Source organism: Cinclus cinclus, chromosome 6 (assembly GCF_963662255.1).
Source record: "Cinclus cinclus chromosome 6, bCinCin1.1, whole genome shotgun sequence".
NCBI lineage: Eukaryota > Metazoa > Chordata > Aves > Passeriformes > Cinclidae > Cinclus > Cinclus cinclus.
In genome coordinates this window covers 60,444,613-60,464,603 of record NC_085051.1, presented here as the reverse complement: position 1 = coordinate 60,464,603, position 19,991 = coordinate 60,444,613, and the positions used below count along the sequence as shown (strand labels likewise).

The 19,991-nt window shown below is 50.5% G+C and overlaps 1 protein-coding gene across 1 annotated transcript; it reads left to right on the top strand.

Annotated features, from left to right (window-relative positions):
* The first annotated feature begins 13,181 nt into the window (after positions 1–13,181).
* GNG2 (G protein subunit gamma 2) lies at positions 13,182–15,170 on the top strand. Its single transcript, XM_062495019.1, has 2 exons — positions 13,182–13,268; positions 14,700–15,170. The coding sequence occupies exons 1-2, from the start codon at positions 13,182–13,184 to the stop codon at positions 14,826–14,828; spliced, it is 216 nt and encodes a 71-aa protein (XP_062351003.1). The 3' UTR covers positions 14,829–15,170.
* Positions 15,171–19,991: the final 4,821 nt, after the last annotated feature.

The following is a 19,991-nucleotide window of genomic DNA, read 5'->3' as shown; positions in this document are numbered from 1 at the left end:
TTTAACCCTGGGGAAGACAATCGTGGTGCAAAGGCAGCGATTCCAGAAGGATTAAAGCTCTGGGAGCGGACACAGAGGGAGGAATAAATGAAGCACACGAGGGATCCCTGCATGGGAAGGGAGGGAATCCAGCTGCCTTGTGCTGCTTCACCCAGGCTTTGCAGCGTTCCTCAGGCTTCAAACCGTTCATCCTTTATTATTTTTATTTTTTTTTTTCTTTGCCGTGTAAGTGTAGAAGCAGCGCCCAGGCTTCTCGCGCTGCCTGCGTAATCCCGAGGTGTGCTGAGCATGTGTCATCCCACAGCCAGGGTGGTGGCAAAGGCAGCGCCCTTGACTCAGCACGAAGAGTGGCAGGGATGCTGTGCCAGGGATTTTGAGAGGAAAACAGGCTGGTTCAGGGAATTAAGGGAAGGTGAGGTGTTGGATGTGGAGCTCAGTGAGCCATCGGGGTGGGTGATGATGGAGACATGCCAGGGAACGGTGTGGGAAAGGCCCCGAGGACGCAGCTGGGGAGGGAAAAGCCAATTCTGCTGTTTTGCAGGAGCAGAGTGGTCAGGGAAAATGTGAGTGTGTCAGGCCTGGAGCAAAGGGAAGCTGCTGAGCACACACACACAAACACAGACACACACACTCACACACACGCACTCACACACACGCACAGACACACACGCACAGACACATTCACACTCACACACACATTCACACACAGAGACACACTCACACTCACCTCTCACACACACACTCACACACACACACTCACACTCACCTCTCACACACACACTCACACACACACACTCACACACAGACACACTCACCTCTCACACACACACTCACACACACATTCACACACACACACACAGACACACACTCACACACTCACTCACACACACATGCACACACACGCGCACACAGACACACACACACTCACACACAGACACACATGCACAGACACATTCACACTCACACACACTCACACTCAGACACACACACACTCAGACACAGACAGACACACTCACCTCTCACACACACACACACACACTCACACACTCGCACACAGACACACACACATGCACACACACACTCACAAACACACTCACACACAGACACACTCAGACACAGACTCACACACTCACTCACACACACTCACACACACACTCACACACACACTCACACATGCACAGACACATTCACACTCACACACACTCAGACACAGACACACACACACTCACACATTCACACACACTCACAGACTCACACACTGCTGCTGCCTCTCCATCCCTGCCCCAGTTCTGCCACGCTGGCTGTGCCCTCCTCTCCTCGTTCCTTGTTCCTCTGCCTCCATAACCAGGGCCTACTTTAGCCTGGAATGCTGCAGGGCACAGGGGACAGAGGCAGCAGCGGGGCACGGGAGTTAAATTTAATTGGGATAATATGGGTCAGCTCGGCGACCGAGCGGGGAGCGGCAGCACCAACAACCTACTTCTGCCAGCCCGCCCAAATAACCTGGTTTGAGCTGTGCCAGGGCTCCAGCCCTGCCTGCATCCCTGCCCAGGTCCCCACACACGTCCCTGCCCACATCCATGCCCACATCTTGTCCACATCCTGCATCCCTGCCTGCATTTCTGCCCTGACACACACCTGCATCCCTGCCTGCATCAGTTTCTGCATCCCTGCCCAGGTCCCCACACACATCCCTGTGTGCATCCCTGTCCACATCCCTGCCCAGATCTTGTCCACATCCCTGCCTGCATCCCTGCCCAGATCTTGTCCACATCCCTGCCAGCATCCCTGATCCACTCCTGCATCCCTGCCCGTATCCCTGTTGATACCTCTTTCTCCATCCCTGCCTCCATCCCTTCTTGCATCCCTACCCTTATCCTTGGCCACATCCCTGCCCAGATCTTGTCCACATCCCTGCCTGCATCCCTGCCCTGATCCACTCCTGCACCAGTTCCTGTATCCCTGCCCTGATCCACACCTGCAGCAGTTCCTGCATCCCTGCCCTGATCCACACCTGCACCAGTTCCTGGATCCCTGCCCTGATCCACACCTGCACCAGTTCCTGGATCCCTGCCCTCATCCCCACCAGCTTGGAGAACTCCCCCTCACAGCCTCAGTTTTGTCAGGCTGTGAAATGTCAGAGCCAGCACAAGCCACAGTAAATTCCTTTTCAGAGTTATGAATTGTGGAAACACAGAATGCACTAGGATTTCTTTCCATTCCCCCCCCACCCCCTTTTTTTTTCCTCATTTTTTTTCCTTATATTTTTCCTCGTTTTCTTTTTTCCCCCCTCCTTCTTTTATACCCTTTTCCCCTCTCCCTTTCCTCTTTTTTTTTCCCCTCAGAAACCTGCTAAACCCTCCCCTGTTCCATGTGGATCCTCCACCTGCACATTGGGATATTGCCCTCAGCAGATGCTTCACTCACTTCACGGGATGTGAAACCCTCACAGCCCCAAGATAACGGGGTTTTACCCCACAACCCACGCCTAAAACACACCAAATCCCCCAAAATTATCACAGAACTCCCATCTCCACGTGGTGCAGCTGCTATTGGAGTAGTTCTGAAGGCACCAGCTCTGAATGCTGTAAAAAACCTGGAAAAGAAATGGAATCCTTGAAAGGAGGAGACCTTGATATCATCCTGCCATGGGCAGGGACAACTCTCACTATCCCAGGTTGCTCTAAACCCTGTCCAACCTGGCCTTGAACACTTCCAAGGATGGAAGAAAAATTAATTAAAAAAAAAAAAAAAAAAAAAAAGAAAATTCCCAGCCTTGTTCCTTCCATGACAACGATGGGAAGAGAAATACCAGGCAGCAGCCCTGGGAATTCTGCCTACACTCTCAGCTGGGCTGTGACCTGTTTGCTGTATTTGAAGTTTGAAATAGAGCCTTATGAGTAATGTGGTTCAGGTGCTTATCACCAATTAATTAATTCTTTTGCACGGTAGATACCTAATTAAAGCAGTCTCAGGTAATTCCTGGGGGGGGGTGGGGGGCTCAAATTAATGGGGCTGCTTAATGGGGTTGTTTCTCTGCTGATGTAACTTGTTGGATGATTCCCAGAGGCTGGAAAGGGTCGTTGGGCTCCTTGTGAGTGTTACTTAAAATAAAATTCTAATAAAGGTTTGATCGGGGTGAAATCATTGGAGGATGATTTCTCATCACAAGGATTTCTGCAGCCCAGAAATGGCTTTACCTGCTGCAGGAGGTTTTTTTTGGGGGGGGGGGAAATAAAGTGAGACTCTAGCCAAAAAAACTCCAAGGGATTTGTGGTTTATTTGAGCTGAAAACTGATTTGCAGAGGGATGGGCCCAGCAACCTGGTATGAGCCATGGCAAAATCCACATTCTGCTTCCCATTTCATGTGCTCATATGGAGGGTGCCCCTAAAAGAGGATCTTTTAAGCAGATCAGGCCAGTGTCTGGTCCCCATTCCTCCAGGGTGGCTGTGTCCCCACACCGAGGAGCAGGGATTGGTAAATCATGGAACCATTTTGGTTGGAGAAGATCCCTGAGATCCTGGCGTCCAACCATTCCCCAGCCTTGAATTTGGGGTGATTTGCATGAGGTTCAGGGTGGGTTTGTCCCTTTCCAAATCTTCTTGGAAATGTGGTGTTGACAGAACCAAATACCCAGATCCTCTTGGAAATGTGATGCTGGAAGAAACATTTGCAGCTCTCCCTTCATCTTCCCTTTCAATCCTCATTCCCCATCTTCCCGTCAGGATCTTTATCTTGACCCTGGCCAATACTTAAGAGCAGGATGTTAAAAACTGAAACCCATGACTGGATATGTTAATTAACATGAAATAATAGCTCTTGGCTGCTTCCCTCAACTAAGGGTCAGAAGTTCAGAGCTGGATGAGCAGATAAGGAGAAATTCCTGACTGTGAGGGTGGTGGGACCTTGGCACAGATTGCCCAGAGAAGCTGTGGATCCCTGGAAATGCTCAATGCCAGGCTGGATGAGGAGCCTGGGATAGTGGGAGGTGTCCCTGCTCATGGCAGGGGTTGGAATGGGATGAGCTTTAAAGTTTCTTCCAACCAAGACCAGTCTGGAATTCTGTGAAGTGTGTGCTGCAGATACTCTGATCCATCCGTGGAATTCGGGGAATTTCTGAAGCCGTGTGTTCTCCTCTCTTATGCTGCAGCAGCCTCCAGTCTCCCAGTGACCTCTGGGGGTTATTTAACGTTTAATTAAACCTTAGAAACCAAACCCAAACAAAAAAACCAACCCCATTAAACCTTAAGGCACTTTCATTTTCGGTGAAGTGTGGCCGTGACAGGGCTGAGCCCTGGTGGAGAGCAGGGGGTTGGAGCTGGAGATGGTGTGACAGGACGTGTGCCCTTATCTGTCCTCATGTGTCACAGCATGTGACAGCCCAGGGCCCTTCCCTTCTGTGTCACAGCAGGAGGACACGCCAGCCTTGCTCCTCAATATCTGGGCATCCTCATTCCCCAAAATCTGGACATCCTTATTCCTCAGTATTTGGGCATCTTTATTTCCCAGTATCTGGGTATCCTTATTCCCTGATATTTAGACATCTTTATACTTTAGTATTTGGGCATCTTTATTTTCCAGTAGCTGGGCATCCTTATTCTCTGATATTTGGACATTCTTATTCCTTGGTTTTTGGGCATTCTTATTCCTCAGTATTTGGGCATCTTTATTTCCCAGTATCTGGGTATCCTCATTCCCCCAAATTTGGACATCCTTATACTTTAGTATTTGGACATCTTTATTTTCCAGTATCTGGGCATCCTTATTCCCTGATATTTAGACATCTTTATACTTTAGTATTTGGGCATCTTTATTTTCCAGTAGCTGGGCATCCTTATTCTCTGATATTTGGACATTCTTATTCCTTGGTTTTTGGGCATTCTTATTCCTCAGTATTTGGGCATCTTTATTTCCCAGTATCTGGGCATCCTCATTCCCCCAAATTTGGACATCCTTATACTTTAGTATTTGGACATCTTTATTTTCCAGTATCTGGGCATCCTTATTCCATAATATTTGGACATCCTTTCCCCCTGTTTTTTTTTGGGCATCTTTATTTCCCAGTATCTGGGCATCCTTATTCTCTGATATTTGGACATCCTTATTCCCTGGTTTTTGGGCATTCTTATTCCTCAGTGTCTGGGCATCCTTTTCCCCAGATATTTGTGTAGCCCTGAATTCTTCAGTATTTGGGTATCCCTGAATTCTCCAGTATTTGGGTATCCTTATTCTCTGGTATTTGGGCAACCTGGCTGTTCAGTATGTGGGCATTCTTACTTCCCAGTATTTGGACATCCTTATTCCTCAGAATTTGAGCATTCTTATTCCCCAAGTATTTGGGAATCCTTTTTTCCTCTATATGGGCATCCTTATTCCTCAGTGTTTAGGGGTCCATGTTCCCCAATATTTGGATACCCTAATTCCTCAGTATCTGGGCATCTTTATTCCCCAAGAATGTAGGAATTTTTCCCCCCCCCCTCTTTATGGGCATCCTTATTCCTCAGTCTTTGGGCATCATTATTCCCCAGGCACCTGGGAATTCCTGATTTGCCCTTTATGGGGGCACCTGTATTCCTTGGTATTTGGGCATCCTTGAATTCCCCAGTAGCTGGGCATTCCTCAGTATTTGGGCATCCTTGTTCCCTGGTATTTGAGCACTTTATTCCTTGGTATTTGGGCATTTCTTACTCCTCAGAATCTGAGCATCCTCATTCCCCAGTATTTGGCCAAGGTGAGGGAACAGCCAGAGCCTGACCTGCTCCCACCACTGGGATTATCCCTTGTGCACCAACACTTTTTCCCCAGGCTTTTCCCCAAAATAACAACCCTAGAGCAGGCTGGGGGGTTTGCTCAACTACCAGTGCATTCCCTGGTGGAATTCCCATGCTTCTGGACCCTTTTTCCAACCCTGGAGCAGGACTGTGCTCCCTCCTTGTGTCACTGGGATGGCGAGAGCCAAAATAATCTTGTAGGAACGGTGGCAGGAAGAACCAAATGTCTCAGGCTGCCGCTCCTTCACCTGAACAATCTTTTTTTAAAAAACAACAAAAAAAAATACAAAACGCCCAAAAAACAAACAAAAAAAAGGAAGTCGAGGTTGGTTCCTGTTTGCTTGGTTTTTGAGCTGTTAGAGGCCCAAGAGAAAACCAGCAGCTGAGGTTCCACGGAGGCAGGGGCTGCTCCAGGGAAAAGGGACAGACCAGGAATGTGAGGCTGGAGCCTCCTGGCTCCATCTGGCATTCAGTGTTGGTCAGCTCTGGCACACAAGGTGGGTGAAGGGCACATCCCATCTCTGACAGAGCCAACCCCAGCTCTGAGCTCTTCCTTTAAAGCAAAATTAGGGAAGAGAAAAATAAGCTTTGCCTTGCCTGGATAATTCCCATCCTTGGAAGTGTCCAAGGCCGGGTTGGACGTCGGGGCTTGGAGCAGCCTGGGATGGTGGGAGGTGCCCCTTCCATGGCAGGGGGTGGGATTAGATGAGTTTTAAGGCAAAATATTCTGGGATGGATAATTGAGGTTGAAAGGAGCACCCACCCCACCCCTCCCTTTTGGCAGGAGGGATGGGATGCTGCTGGAATAAGGAAGCTGTTTCCATGGAAACAGGCTCTCCCCCCCACTCTGTTGTCTTTTAATTTATTTATTTAATTCTCTACCACCACATCTCTGACCTGCAAGCTGCTTCCCAGGGATTTAAACACTGTATTGGACATCCAGGATAAAACAAATGGCTGGGAAAGGGAATAAACTCCCTGTGGAGAGAGGCTGGGAGCTGTGGCTGGAACCACCACTCAGGTTTAAGGTTTTCTTTGCCTCACAGGAACAAATCGAGCTCAGACCATTTTATTTCCTTAAGGAAAGAGTGAAACATGTGGAATTTGGATGTATTAGGGCTCCTTTCCCAGCCAGATCTGTAACTCCTGTTGGGATCAGTGGGACTATCCCATCTCCCACCCCCTGGAAAACGTGGCTCTGCTATTTTCTGTTTTGCCTGTTGTATTTTTATACTTTTCTAGATATATATAGCAATTTATTTTTTTTTTTTTCAGCTGAGCCACCTATTTTTAGCCATGGCTTTTAGCAAAAGCCACAAGATGCCTGGCAAAGCCATCCAGCCCTTCACGAGGGATTCCCACGCTGCAGCCCTATTCCCAGTTATCCCTTCTGGATGCTGCATCCTGGCTGGTTTTGGGGAGGGAAAAGGCATTTTTTGGGACAGCCTGCTTGTCTCAGTGGGGATGCAGTGAGCTGGGCTGGGCTCAGCTCTAGGGAAGCACAGGGACAAGGAGAAATCCCAGTGTGAATGAGATTTGGGACAAATTTCTCCATTATAATACCCAGCCTGGAACCATTCCTGGACCAGACTCCTCCTTTTCTGTCCAAAAAATCCCCCCTTTTCTGTATCAACCCCCACCCTGGGTGATGCCTGCCTGGTAGGAGCAAGCCTGATCCCTGCTCCCCCCAAAATCCTGGTTGTCCCAGTAGGATTCACCCAATTTGCTCTGAGTGGAAAATGCTGGTGCGTCAGGGATGGAAAATATGATTTATTTTGAAAGCAAGGAGCAGGGAAACTGCTGCTCTTACCCCAAAAAGGAGCTGGTTTTGGGGTGGATGATGCTGCTTTTGGTTTTTGCAGTGAGGGAGCACAGAGGTTTTGGCCTGGCCAATGTCAGCACTTTTTGTTTCATTCCTGCTTTTCCTTTTGGTTCAGAGGGGAGAGATGGGTTTTGTGGGAAGCAGAGAAAAAAACCTCACTGGGGAGGTGAAAAGAAAAGGTCTGGAAAATTGAATCATTCAGGCTGGAAAAGCCCTCTAAGGTCATTCCACCAGCACTTCTGCTGAGCCACATCCCCAAGTGCCACATCCACATGGATTTTAAATCACTCCAGTGGTTGGGATGCCAATTCCAGTGCCTCTTCCTGCCCATTCCAATTCCAGTTCTCAGGAGAGGATGTGTTCCACTGGTTTAAAACTGGAAAGGGCCACAGCTGAATGGGCAAAGGTCTCAGACCCTGAGAGGTGCAGGTGCCTCGTGGTAGCCATGAAATCTCACTCAGGAGCTGTTTGCATTTCCAGGAGTGTCAGGAAATGCTTGCCAGGGTTAGTGCTGCCTTTGGACAGTGGCAGACCCAGCCCAGTGCTTTGAGAGACCCCTTTTGTAATGGCAGTGCATATTTAGGGTGGTTGCACTAATTAATCACCCTTAAAATCATGAAGCTGTGGAATGGTTTGGGTTGGAAGGGATCTTAAAGCTCATATTTTTTCCTCCCTCTGCCACAGGCAGGGACACCTTCCACTACCCCAGGTTGCTCCAAGCTCCATCCAACCCGGCCTTGGACACTTCCAGGGATAGGAAAATGCCACTTTTTAAACATTCACGAGAATTCCAATCTCCACCCACGCGGACCTTGAGCTAAAACTCAACGAAAAGAGGAGAAAAAAAAAAAATAACAAAAAAAAACTTTTAGGGAGGTGGTTGAGCTCCGATTCCATGGGTTTGGAGCTGGAGCTGGTGATGGATCCAGTACCAGGCACCCAGATTCCAGGATCCTCTCTGCTCCACGTCCTCTCAGCTCAGCTCAGTGCAAAGCAGGCAGCAGCTGGTGCTGACGAGGAGCTGGCTAACGAAGCTTTAATTACCCCAGCAAGCAGAGCTGGCAGCTCTGGGGTGCCAGAGCCCCACAGGAGCCCAGGCTGGCAGGGAGGAACGGGATGGCAGCTTAGCAGGAGGGCTCAGCATCAAGAAATGCTCCTTTTGCAGTGGCTGTTTTTTTGGGCTGGCTGTGCCATTTGGGGTGGAAATGCATCCGGGAGTCCAGGGGGATGGCGCTGCCTGGCCTGGAGGAGGGCTGGTTGTCCCTTTGGCCTGGAGCAGTGGTGGCTTTTAGCTCAGAGCACTTCAAACCCCAATCCTATCCCATCGAGCTGCTCCACATCCACATTTGTTGCTCCACATCACGGATAAAAGATGAAGATTTTGGGAAAGCTGGAATTTTGGGAGAGCTGGTAACAGCTGCGCCAGGGATCAGGGATGTGCCTCGCTGTTTGCCTAAATCCCAATTTTAGGTGCTTGTTTGGTGCTGGTGACAGGAAAAAAAATTGTCATTCCAATCTATCAAAGGCTCTTCATTCAGCAGACAGCAACAAATGAGGTGGTTTTTTGGAGCTTAGGGACCCAGCTAGCAAAAATCAGCAGCAAAATTTTCATGTCCAGACATTTCTTGCCAGCGTTTTTCATGGAATCCCAGAATTGTTTGGATAGGAAGGGACCTTAAAGCCCTTCCCACTCCACCCCCTGCCATGGCAGGGACACCTTCCACCAAATTGCTCCAAGCCCACTCCAGCCTGGCCTTGGACACGTGGCAGGCTCAGCTTTTCTGGGAAACCTGTGCCAGGGTCTCACCACCCTCTCAGGGAAGAGATTTAAGCCAAGCCCAGCTGTTGGAGCATCCTCCTCTCCTTCAAACCCCAGTTCCTCTTTACTCATTGCAGTCAACCAAACAACACCCTGGAAAGTATCCTCAGACCCAAGGGAAAAAGCCAAAATATTTGAGCGTGGCGTTTAGAGGGAAGTTTATTTTCCAGGCATTGCATTTCCTAGTAGAGACATCCCTCCCTGGGCTGGCACTGGGATGGGAATGTCCAGAGCCAGAACTGGAGATGTGGTGGATGCAGAGTGCCCTGCCTGACCCCTTTTGGGGAATTTGGGTATTCCCAGGGTGCTGGAGTGATGGCAGCCCGTGGATACAGGAGCATTATCCCAATTAATTTCCAGGTCCCCTCCATCAGAGCTCAGCTCCTGTCCTTAGGCAGCAAAATTCCAAGCATGAAGCAGAAAACCACCCAAATTTCCTGGTCTTCCCATGATCACAGCCTGCTTTCACACCCCGTGCTGTTGTGCTGAGCTTTGCCTGCAATGAAAGGACTTTTATGGCACTCCCAAGGGAATTCAGGAAGTGCCTTATTTCCCTCATTTAATGGCACGTGTGTGCCTGGATAATGGGATTCCTGCCTTGGAGCCCACGGGTTAATGAGTCCTTCCTCATTATTTTCATGCTAATGATGTTTAACATGGCCAGGACATGGATATTGTCTCTTTTGGGCTCTGCACTGTAATTACAACTCGGGATCTTGCCAGGTTGTTTTGATATTTGTCTGTTGTGCAGAGGGGCTGTGGGTTATTTACTGTGTGTGGGAAGCATTGAGTTTGTTTAAAGGGATTCAAAAAGCTGGAGAGGGACTGGGGACAAGGGATGGAGGGACAGGACACAGGGAATGGCTTCACATGGACAGAGAGCAGGGATGGTGGGGTACTGGGGAGTAATTCCCAGATTTGTTGTGGCTGTCCCTGGATCTCTGGAAGTGTCCCAGACCAGGTTGGACACTGGGGCTTGGAGCACGCTGGGACAGTGGAAGGTGTCCCTGCCATGGCAGGGGGTGGAATGGGATTGAATTTAAGATCCCTTCCAACCCAAACCATTTAATCTCTCTATGATAAATCCAACCCAAACAAATAAACCATGGAATTTTGGGGCTTATTCCTGGTGGTCCCACACCTTCCTGGGGACACACAGGAATCCTCTCTTTGGGATTTAAAAGCCGCTTTTGAGGCTGCCTTGTTGGAGCAGCTCCACCAGGGCTGTTTTCATTCTGAAGTTTCACCTGCCCTTTTTTTTTTTTTTTTTTTTTTTTTTTTTTTTTTTTTTTTTTTTTTGTTATTCATGGAGGAAACGCCCCAGGTTCTCCTCAGGGGTGGAAATGCTCTAAAACCATCCCTGGCCCCAAACTGGTTCTTGTTTCTACTTGAAGCACCTGCAGAGTGGCTGAGCTTGGCCAAGGGTGTGGTGGCTCCTGGGAGGCTCCTCTGACTTGCCCCAGAATCCCCAACATTGTCCCAGCAATCCCTGTGCTTACAGGTGACCCCTCCCAGGAGGGTCCCACCCTTCCCTCACCTTATTTTTGGGGCTGTTTCCCCCATTTTAGTGTCCCTAGGGCTGGCTGTGGTAAGAGCAAGGGAGGGTTTCCTTGCAGGAGGGTGGCAGCAGGGTTGGATATAGAGAATTATTTAAAGGGTCAGGGCTGTAACAGCCATGCAGATGCTCTCAGCAGTCCTCCCTGCTCCCATGGATCCTAAACATGGAATGACTGAAGTCCCTGAAGTGATTCCCTGCCACTGGAGCAGGTCCTCTGTATGAAAGGGAATTGTTTAGGCTGGGAAAGCTCTCTGAGATCGAGTCCTCAGCACTGCCAAACCCACCACTAACCCATGTCCCCAAGTGCCACATGCACACCCTTTTGGAACACTTCCAGGCATGACATTTGCTGCCTTAGGAAAGTCTCTGTGCCACCCAAACCAGGCAGCAGCAGCACCTTGGTTGAACCTGCACCAGCTTTCCCAGCTGCTGTGCCACATCCACAGCACATTCCATGGCTTTGCAGGGAAAGGGAAAGGTGCCAGAACCACAGCACATTCCCTGGCTTTGCAGGGAAAGGGAAAGCAGGAGGGATGCACTCTGTTGCTCAAACCCTTCTCCAGCCACAAAAAAAACCAACCAAACAAACAAACCAAAAAAAAAAAAACCAGAAAAAAAAAAAAAGAGGAGATAAACCAGCAGGGAAACAATGCAGGGGCTGAGCTGAACCTCCAGCCATGGGCCTATGTTGGATCCCAGAAACCCCCAGAAATCTGGGGTTTTTTGACTTTTCTGATTCTGGGCAATAGTTTTTAATATATCCAGTATATGCCTAAGGGGAACAGATCCAGCCAGGAGCTCGGGCTGGAGCATTTTTGGCAGCATTCCCCAGGAGATGCTCCTTCCATCACCCCACCACGAGCTCTGTGCAGCAGACAGTGAAATCCATGCCCTTAAATCCATGCCCTGTCCCTGTGCATCCTCCAGCCTGCTCAGCTGCTGGGTTGCCAGCAGCTCTGGGCTACTTGCCCACTGATTGAAACTTCTTCCTGGGCTGAAAATCTCACTGAATGCAAACAGAAAATGTCACTGGGGGCTGGGCTTGCAGAGGGACACACAGAAGGAACCTGGGGATGTGACACCCCTGGACCTCTGGGGTCACTGGTGCTGGGAGTGAAGTTCTCATGGAGCTGAGTTTTGTTTTCTGTTCTCTTTATTTGAAGGCAGTGAAGGGCCAAGAGGAGCAGAGCTTCCCTTAGAGGCACAAATCACTGGAGAGATCGGCTTCTGGTAAAAAATGACCTCTCCTTGTGCTCCCCTCCTCATCCCCACGCCCCAGCTGGCCCTGGCATGACTCCTTCTCCAAGCACAGGCACCAGGCACCAGTGCCACGTTGATTCTCTCTATAAATCCCTTTCTCCAAACACTCTAAACCCCCTAAGATGAGCTTGAACTGGGCATGCCCTCATCTTTTCCTTAAAACACCACAATTCCCTTCTTTTAGGGCTTGTCCCATCACCCAGGGGTTTCTCTGTGCTCTGCTATTGCAGGACTTCCCCCCCCAAAAAAAACATTTTGGAGCTGGCAGGCAGCTCCAGTTGGGCAGGAGTGCTGCTGGAAAACACTTGCTGCTGGAGGAGCTGGATGCTGGGATTCTGCTGCCTCTGCCAGAGCTCACTGCTGGTAGAAGGTGCTGGAAAAACATCCGGGACCCAGCCTGGAGTGGCCTTAATGAGCATTCCCCCCTCCTCCTGCCTGGGGTAGAAATCTCCAGAAACAGGAAACTCCAGCATCCTGTTTAGCATCTCAATGTGCAAATTGGCAGCAGGGACAAAGCCAGGGAGGCCAAGGGACACTGGACACACACTGAGCACCGCACGGGGCTGGATGACGGGCAGGGAATGAGTCTGGCACAGAAATCCCATTCCCTGGTTTTTGTTGCTGTCACAGGCTTCCACGGAACAGCAAACCCCAAAGCACAGCTCAGCTGGGGTCCCGCTGCTGCAGGCTGGGCTCTGGACAGTCCCAGTGTCACCTAAGTGACGTTGTCCCTGCTCTGGGGGACAGCAGGGAGGACACCACTGGCAGCGTGTCCCTGGGTTGGCATCTCCCTCATCTCCCATCCTCACCCCCTCGTTTTGATGGCTCTAACACTCCACACGTGCAGCCCCAGCCCATCCTTCGGGGGCTTGCAGGGCTGGGAGCAGCCCAGGTGCTGATCCTGGTGTGTTCCTGCCCGCAGCCCATCCCGGGAGCTCCTGGCCTGCCCATGGCTAGCAACAACACTGCTAGCATAGCACAAGCCCGCAAGCTGGTGGAGCAGCTGAAGATGGAGGCCAACATCGACAGGATAAAGGTAGGGATTCTTGGGAGCTGCCTGTGGGAATGCTGGGAGGTGGTGGCTGCTGCCCAAAGCACGTGGTGGGAGCTGGGGTGTGGAGCCAGGTGGTGTTTGTGTGGGATGCTCTTATTTTAATTAATCCCGACGGCTCTGGCTGAAGGCGGTGGGAGATGGGATCACAGAATCTGGGAATGGTTTGGGTTGGAGGAGACCTTAAAGCCTTTCTTGTTCCGTCCTCCTGCCAAGGACACCTTCCACTACCCCAGGTTGCTCCAAGCCCCATCCAGCCTGGCCTTGGACACTCCCAGGGGTGAGAGGCAGCTGGAAGCATCACTTGGAGCCCTGTGGAGTGGTGGGAAGGAGTGACTGTCCCCAAGGCATCTCAGCTCCTTGCTAAGAGCTTAAATCCAGAGAGAGAAGTGCTCCAGGGATGGGAAGAGCTCCAGTGGCTTGGGAGCTGCTGCCATATCTGGAATAAAGAGAGGGGTTGGTGAGTGAGGGCAGGAAATGCTGCTGTGGATGTTCCTGCCAAGGGATGCGTGCGAGAGCCAGCAGGGATGCTAAAGTCAGACTTGCCAGGTGAAGGATGGGACTGGGGGAAGGCTGGGAAGGCTGGGAATTGGAATACAGGCTGACAGACCAGCTCAGAGCCCAGAGGTGAAGAACCAGCCCAGAACCAGCCCCAGCAGGGATGTGCTGCCATGCCTTTGGTAAGGTTCTCATCTCAGGTCTGGTGTTCCCTCCCCAGGGATGCTGCCAGCCCTTCCCTGCTGGTGGCACCTCTCCAGGTGCCATGTCCCTAACACAGGGCTCCTCCCTGTTAGAACCCAGAAACCTGGGATTTTTCACCTTTCTGTGCTTTCTGGCACTGACCCCCAGGGGAACACAGCTTTTGACTTGAGGCCTTGAAGGTTTCCAAATTTGGGTGATGGAGTTAAAATCACGGGTGTGTAGTTAAATAGAAGTGTGTGATTTCACATGGTGAAGGGTTTGGAATATGGGGTTTTTATAATGTAATAATAGGTATGGGACAGGATGGAGGATTTTGGGCGTTGCCCCATCTTCCTTTTCTTGTTCCTTCTTCCTGGTTTCAGGTCATAGTTTTTGGTTGGACAGTCAGTGCTGCGCTGAGGGTCACAGGAATTTGGTTATTGGGTCAAAAGTGTAAATAATGCAGGTGTTAATTCTGTATTGGACTGTTTAGCTTTAAAAGGCCTTGTAACTAGAGCTAAGCCGATCTCCACTTTGCTGATTTTTAGCTGGTAGCTAGAAGTGTTGCAGAACTCCCTGCACTTTAGATAAGATTTAATAAACAACCAAGCCTGAACACGAGAAAATTCATCTCCTGCGTTTTAACCCCAACTTTGAGTGAAGACAGAAGAAAATGAAAACAAGCCACTAATAAGGTCGTGCAGTTAACCCCTGCTTTCACACCTCCTTTTGCAGGTGTCCAAAGCAGCAGCAGACCTGATGGCGTACTGTGAAGCCCACGCCAAGGAGGATCCTCTATTGACCCCCGTCCCGGCCTCAGAAAACCCCTTTAGAGAGAAGAAGTTCTTCTGTGTGATCCTGTAAACCCTGGAGGAGCCTGACGGGCACTCAGGCCACCCTGAACACTGATGTAGAGTTTTTAGGAATGGGGACGACCTGCTGGTCCGCAGAATTTAAACAAAAATAAGTTAAAAAAAAAAAAACAAAACAAAACAAAAAAACCCACAGCCTGGAAGCTACAGAGATGTGCATGTTTAAAGAACCTGGCCACCTTTGGGGGAATCAGATGATCTGCATTGCGAGGCAAAAGATCTGAAGTCTGTAGAGTTGCCTAGAAAGAGGAAAAAAAAAAAAAGAACAAAAAACAAACATGTAAAGAATAAATCTGTGTCACTTTTCTGCTCACAAAATTGTTTGATTGTTCCATATTTAAAGCACCAGAGCTGTGCTGAGCAAAGTTAACTGCTAAGGATGTGTATAACCCTCTTGGAATGATATTGTTGGTTTCTTTCCAAGCTAATATTTTTGATTTGTCAAATATATAGCGACAGGTTAGGTGGCTGTGCTGTTACTCAATGTTTGGTCTTGTGCTTTTTCATTTCTGGCTGTAGTGTAGCAGGGGGGATCGAGGGGACACTGGCAGCTCCGTGTCCCCAGCAAACCCCACTTTTTCCCATTCTCTCTATGGTTAGCTTTGGTTCTGCAAGTAAAAGTGATTCCTGTGTCGTGCTTGGTGCTCCATAGCCCTGTGATGACATTCAGTGGTAGTGCATGAGAGTTTAATTCCGTTCATCCGCTCCAGACTTTTCTTCTCTAGCGTTTGGCACCACGTGCTGGTGGAAGAAGGGAGGAACCAGCGACGATTCTGAAAGCAAAGAGAGCTCCTGAGATGCCTTAGACGTGCCTGAAGTACCTCCTGCCATAGGGCAGGTGCCAGCCCGGGTACAGGGCGAGCCAGAAATCCGAAAATCAAAGTCGACCACTTCTTTCTAGGTCTTTCCTTTCTCCTACACCTCTGTGCCTCTGCCCTCCTCGCTTGGTCCTGCTCTTTTCCCGGTTCCTGGTAGCACTTCCTTCCCTTGGGGCTGGTCTGGAATGTTGCTGGGATGGTGGTCAGTGCTGCGATGCTGCTTTGTGGTGGGATGCTGCCCCGTGGTGGGATGCTGCCCCGTGGTGGGATGCTGCCCCGTGGTGGGATGCTGCCCTGTGGTGGGATGCTGCTCCTCCATGGGATGCTGCTCCATGATGGAATACAGCCCCATGGTGGGACACTGTTCCTCCATGGAATTCTGCTCCATGATGGGATACAGCCCCATGGGGGGACACTGTTCCTCCATGGAATGCTGCTCCTCCATGGAATGCAGCCCTGTGGTGGGATGCTTCTCCAAAATGGGATGCTTCTCCAAAATGGGATGCTACTCCAAAATGGGATGCTACTCCATGGAACGCTGCTCCTCCACAGGATGCTATCCCACCACGGGATGCTGCCCTCCACTGGGATGTTTCTGCCCCTTCCTGCCCCCACCTCCTCTCCCGTTCCTGCTGCTCCCTCCCCACGTTGGGAATGGCCAGGGGAGCAGCCCTGGGAGCCGTGGGGCTGCCCCTTCCCAGAGGTGCCTGATTCCCTGTTTACACATGGCCTGGGCTCCCTGCCAGGCTGGGGAGTTATTCCCAGGTCTGCTTCATCTGCTCCCAGCTCCTGGGGGACACACGACACCTTTTTGGGCTCCTCCTTGGGTCCGTACTTTTGTGGACGTGGCTTGTCTCTCCTTCCTGCTGCTAAACACCTCCTGGCTTTCCCCTGATCATCTGTCCTCCTGGGAAACTTTGGGAATCATCACTTTGGAATCATAATGTGGGGATTTATGTACAAAATGAGCTGGGTGTCACAAAGGGTTTTTTGGGGTCTGCTGTGACCCTGCTGGACCAGTTCTGAATCAGGTGTGAGCTTAAATATCCCTGTGGATCTGGGAGGGCAAAAATCTTTAGGTACCTTTTGGTAACTCTTTCTAGCCCATAAAAAAGTGCTGTTTGGTTTTTCTACCTTTTCATACTCTTTTTCTAGTTCTTCTACAGAGAAGGCCAGTTCTTCTCACGCTGGACTCCAAACTTTTGGCACCTGGGAGTGTTTGTAAGCCACAAGTAGCCTAGATGGTTCCAGCCCTCCCTAATTCCCCCAGTTTTGATCTTTTTCTTACAGCACCCCTAGCTTTAGGATGAAGGGTGGATGAAGTGGTTTGCTCTGCAGCTGGTTTCACTCTTGGTGTTACCAAGCAGAGATGTAAAAACCCCATCCTGAGTTTTGTCTTTTCTTTTAAATCTGATTTGTTGTCACAGAGAGTGAAGTGCAGCCGGTCTGACCCAGGGCTCCCACCCCACCCCTTCTCAAGCACTGTCATAAAAGTGGTTTGTAATAATTTTTTTAACAACTTGCCTATTTTACAACTCGAATTCTTAATGACTTAGAGGATGAAATAAACCTGCATGATTATGGGGGAGCGGGGAGATTTTGAATTAACCCAAACTACTCCTTGAAGGTGTTTTACATTGCTGGGTTTGACTTTCTGTTGGTTGTGGTGTTGCCATCGGTGTGCTGCCAGGTATTTCACCCCAGTATTTCTGTTTACACAGATCTGCCTTTGTTAGCCAAGCAGAGATCGCCTGCCAAGGTTGTTTCCCCTCCTCACAACAAAAATCCCACCCATGCCTCCATCCCCATGCTGGATTTCCAGCCTGATCTCCAACGACATTCCACTACCCCCAGGCTTTTAAAGAAAAAAAATATCTGGAGTACTGGAAAAAGGACTTTTATTGTCTGCAAAAGGTTGCTGGTGGCGAGTCTGTCTGTGGATTGCCACCCTGCCAGCAGCAGGATTTTGGGGAGGGGGTTGTTGTAGGCGAAAGCCAGTCGTGGTGTAGCGCATCCCCATCCCACATGGTCTGTGTACTCGTTGGAAATAAACTTTTGGATTTGTTTCAAGCCTTTGGAGATGCTGCTCTGTGCTTGTCAACCCTTGGGGAGGTGGGATCCCGTCCTGGTTGTGGTTGGATGCTGTTCCCAAGGGGATTCTCCCTGTCAGGGAGGGTTTAGCAGGAGTTTTGGTGCCTGTTAGGGAGGGAAATGAAGCCTCTTGGGGTTTCAGCAGCTTTTTGTTCCCATGGGATGAGGCAGGTCAGGGGAGAACAGGCTCGTTCAGGGTGGGACATTGCTCCTTGCTCAGAAATTGGCACTTAAAATTTCCAATTTCATTGTCCATCCCTTCTCCCCTCTCTTTCCTCCTTCTCCCAGCCCTGGCACTCAGCACAGGAGCAAATCCAGAGGAGGCCATGGAGATGTTCCAAGGGTTGGAGCCAGGCTGGGAGTGCTCACCTGGAAAAGAGAAGGCTCCAGTGAGACCTCAGAGCCCCTTCCAGGGCCTAAAGGAACTTTATAAGGAAGGAAAGATTTTTATAGGACCTGGAGTGACAGCAAAAAGGGTTTTAAACTAAAAGGGAGTTGATTCAGACTCAGATATAAGGAAGAATTTTTAATGGGAGGGTGGGGAGCTGCTGGCACAGGGTGCCCAGAGTGGATCCCTGGAAGTGTCCAAGGCCAGGCTGGACAGGGCTTGGAGCAGCCTGGGACAGTGGGAGGTGTCCCTGCCCATGGCAGGGGGTGGAACTGGCTGATTTTTAATCTCCCTTCCAACCCAAACCATTCCTGGATTTTACAATCCCATGATTCTTACTCGTTCTGCTTCCGAAACACTCCCTGATCACAGAATCAAACCTACTCTGCTCTGACCAAATTCCCCACATCCTGAATTTTCCCTCCAGTTTCACAGGACCCTCAGGGGTGACTGTTTTCCCAGCAAAGCTGCTGGACACATTTCCAGTCTGCTTGGCCTCAGCTCATTCCTGGGGTTGGGAACAAGATGGCACAGCAGGTTCTGAAACAAAACCACCAGCACCGAGCCCAGCACGGATCTGTGCTCATACTCCAGTTTCCCAACCATCCTGACAAGGAGCACCATCAAATCCCAGCCTCTCCATCCTTTTCCTTGTCCATCAGAGCAGCTTTAAAGCAAAATGATGTCGCTGGGGAGGAACGAGCCAAGCTTCTCCTCGCCTGCCAGGCAGCTCAGCTGTTCCGTGGCTCCCTGGCTCTCCTCCAGCTCCAACGCTTGCTCCCTTCCATCCTCACCTCCCCAGGCTTCAGCAGCACCTCGGAGCAGCAGCATCTGCTGAGCAGGAGGAGCTGTGGAGCTTCCATGGAGAGTGTGGGTGAGATGATGCTCCCTGTGCTGCCACCAGAGTCTGGCCCTGCCCGGATCCCTAATGAGAATAAATCCATCTGCACTAATTGCATTCATTAGCTGCAAGCTCTGCAGCAGCAAGAGGAGAAGCACAGCTCGTCTCCCAAGGGTGGATTTGTCCTGTGCGTCGTTGCAGGAAGGGTTGGACCCACCAGGGAATGAGGGGGGTACTCAAAAGTGGGTGAAATCCAAGGATGGGCTGGGAAGGAGATGAAGGCAGCAGGGGTGGAGAGCAGAGGTTTCACCGCCTCCATTCTTGTCACTCGTGGTGGCACGGACCACGTGTGACACACCTGGAGATGGTGCCAAGCTCCTTTTCTCCGTGCTGGAGTTGTTGTGCCTGTCCTGCTCACCTGAATGTCACTGCTGGCCCATGTGTGGCTCCAGCTGTGGGGCGGGAGAGGGACACGGGAGAGGGAACTACAGTGACAGCACAAGGAATAACAGGTTCAAATTGAAAGAGTGGAAGGTTATGTCGGATATACGGAATTCTTGGCTGGGAGGGTGGTGACACAGGGTGCCCAGAGATGCTGTGGCTGCTCCTGGATCCCTGGAAGTGTCCAAGGCCAGGTGGGACACTGGGGCTTGGAGCAGTCTGGGATAGTGGAACTGGATGGATTTTAATGTCCCTCCCGTCCTGAACCATTCTGGAATCCCAGGAAAGCTGAATGAGGCTGAGCTGCCAGCGAGTCCCTGCCCTGCTGACACCACCCTAGTAAGAAGCTGGAGAAGATCCAGTGGATGGGAGAGGAAAAGTCCTAAAAGGAAAGGGAGGCAGAAGCCACCCTGGATCCCCCAGAGGCTCATCCCGGTGCACTCGGTGCCAGCTGGAGCTAAGGGCTGGCACGGAGGAAATGCCAGGATGAATCTTGATGAATCTTGACGAATCTTGATGAATATTGCAGTGGCTCTGTCACGCTGTCACCGCCTGGCTGGCTGCAAGGTGCCACCG